Below are 2,317 nucleotides of genomic sequence, written 5' to 3'. Positions count from 1 at the left end.
TTCTAATTAAGCTGTCCATCTTCGCAACAATTTCTTATGATTTTAACCTGCATGAGTGAAACTTTGCCCTTAAAAAATGACCACATGCAGCATGTAAATGCATGCAATGATACAGATCGATGATCAGGACTGTAAATTGTATTGATTTACAGTTCGCTAGTACTCCACTCCACTAACTACGATAAGCATGAAAAAAAACAAAACTGGTCCACATGATGAAAAGTGAATTAAAAAGCTTTTACAACTTAGTAAATGAAGGATCATTAAGCTATTACAACATGCATGCATGCAGCTTATTCGATCGGGTTTGAATAGGTTTGCACCATGGTTTTTCAAGATCCCCAATGAACTACTCCAACATGATCGTGATGATCTGAGCCTCCCTCCGCCTGTTCTTGCCATTGCTCCGCCAATATTCTCTCAAGCTCACTTGGCCGACAAGGAACAGTAAGTGCACCTTCGTGATCAAAACCGTATTCCTCGGCTGCCTTCTCCAAGAGCCTTACAAAAGTTGGGTGTGTCAAGTAGCTTAAGGGTACCACAAATCTCCTTGGTTCGTCCCCCTCCACTGCATTCACCACAAAATGTCCTTCCTTCACGTCTTCTGGCACAGGCATGTCACTATTAATGTCGTACTTGTCACAGTTGGAACTTGATTTCTTAACCAATGAAAGACTCCTTTGGAGCTTTTCCACCACTATCTTGAGCTTGACAATGCCATTCTTCTTCTTGCCATTGGTTCTGGGCTTAGCTGCCATGACTAATTATCTGCTTCCTAGCGTCAGTTTTATGCTTTTCTCTAATTTTCTGCTTCCTTTGTGCCAGGTTTATGCAGTATATATAGGGTTAGAATGGTCGGTTGTTACCCGTTAGAGATAAGATTGGCATGACAAGCGATTGCTGGCTGGAATTATAATAGAGAGAGAGAGAGAGAGAGAGAGAGATGCTCAGACTGAAGTTGGAAATAAAGTTTTCGAGACCAAGCCATGTGAGGGAGTTGTTCTAGCTTTCAACATACATGAGACGTCCCTTTTGACTAGTCATTTCTGCCCCCTAATCATTAATATACACTGGTTCCTATATTGGTTGCTTTCACCATGTGTTTTTGGTTTTTTTTTTTTTTTCCCCCAGCATCACTTCATGCTAAACAGTTATAAATAAGTAGGATAATTTCAGAAACAAAACTTGGAAAGCACACACTGCATGCATCTTCGCACTGCACTTAAACTGGTCTATTTCAAAATGCTCATGAGAATCACCTAAGACAGTATTAGTATGCACATACATATATATATCAAGCATGCCACACTACAGCTTGTAAATACGTACAATAACTTTTTATTACGTTTTTACATTTTTTTTTCTCCTTTTTATCGTTTTCTTATATATATATATTACGTACGTTACTCCACTTGTAAAAATACGTACAGGTACTTTTTAGGGACCGCCGGTCGGGCCTATGCATCCAAGTGTAGATGATGTTGATGACACTTCATGAGCATCGAGATGCCTCTACAACCTTCGTGCATGTATAGTGCTGCACGCTTTAGAAGGTTGTAGCGGCATCTCGATGTGGAATTTAACAAATATTTTCATATAATCATTACAGAATAATACTATTCATCATCTCATGATGTGATATTAGATCATTGAAGACTATTTATTATATTTCATTTATGAACTTATCATTTAATGTCATATCATGAGATGATGAGAAAATAGATGATGAATATATTTTTTCAATCATTACAATATTTTCAAATTCCCAAACAAAATATAAAAAATACAACTATTTTTTCAAATTTTAAAATAAAAATAATTTTACAATATTTTTATTCAACATTTTCTCTATCTTTTACTAAAACCTAATAAAACATCTTAACTTAAACTATTTAACTAATATTCGCAGATATACCAAGATATTCTAATTAAGTATCCAAACAAGTCCTTAGATATATATTTTCGAAAGTTCTCATAATTTTCTTCGCAAATATCACTCAAATACAAAATATTTTTCAATTTCAAATCTTCAATTTTTTCATCTAATCATTACCTAATCATTATCCAAACACAAAACCAAATAAAACTTTTTCAAATTTCAAATAAAACACAAAAAACAATACAACTCTTTTTAAATTTCAAAACAAAACTAATATTCAAAATATTTTTTAACTTTATAATATTTTTATTTAACTTTTTCTCTACTTTTCCAAACTCAATAAAACATATTAATTCAAACATTTTTACTATTCTTCACAAATCATTTCACTAGTATTATTCACAGAATCCTGAAATATTTTAAGTGTCCAAACGAGCC

The 2,317-nt window shown here is 33.8% G+C and overlaps 1 protein-coding gene across 1 annotated transcript; it reads right to left on the bottom strand.

Moving 5' to 3' along the window:
* Positions 1–219: 219 nt before the first annotated feature.
* On the bottom strand, positions 220–821 carry LOC121238344 (auxin-responsive protein SAUR50). The gene has a single exon (XM_041135182.1). The coding sequence runs from the start codon at positions 756–758 to the stop codon at positions 333–335; it is 426 nt and encodes a 141-aa protein (XP_040991116.1). The 5' UTR covers positions 759–821; the 3' UTR covers positions 220–332.
* Positions 822–2,317: the final 1,496 nt, after the last annotated feature.

Source organism: Juglans microcarpa x Juglans regia, chromosome 7D (genome assembly GCF_004785595.1).
Source record: "Juglans microcarpa x Juglans regia isolate MS1-56 chromosome 7D, Jm3101_v1.0, whole genome shotgun sequence".
NCBI classification, from domain to species: Eukaryota; Viridiplantae; Streptophyta; class Magnoliopsida; order Fagales; family Juglandaceae; genus Juglans; species Juglans microcarpa x Juglans regia.
The sequence above is the reverse complement of the archived record's forward strand: the minus strand, read 5'-3'. Positions and strand labels throughout refer to the sequence as shown.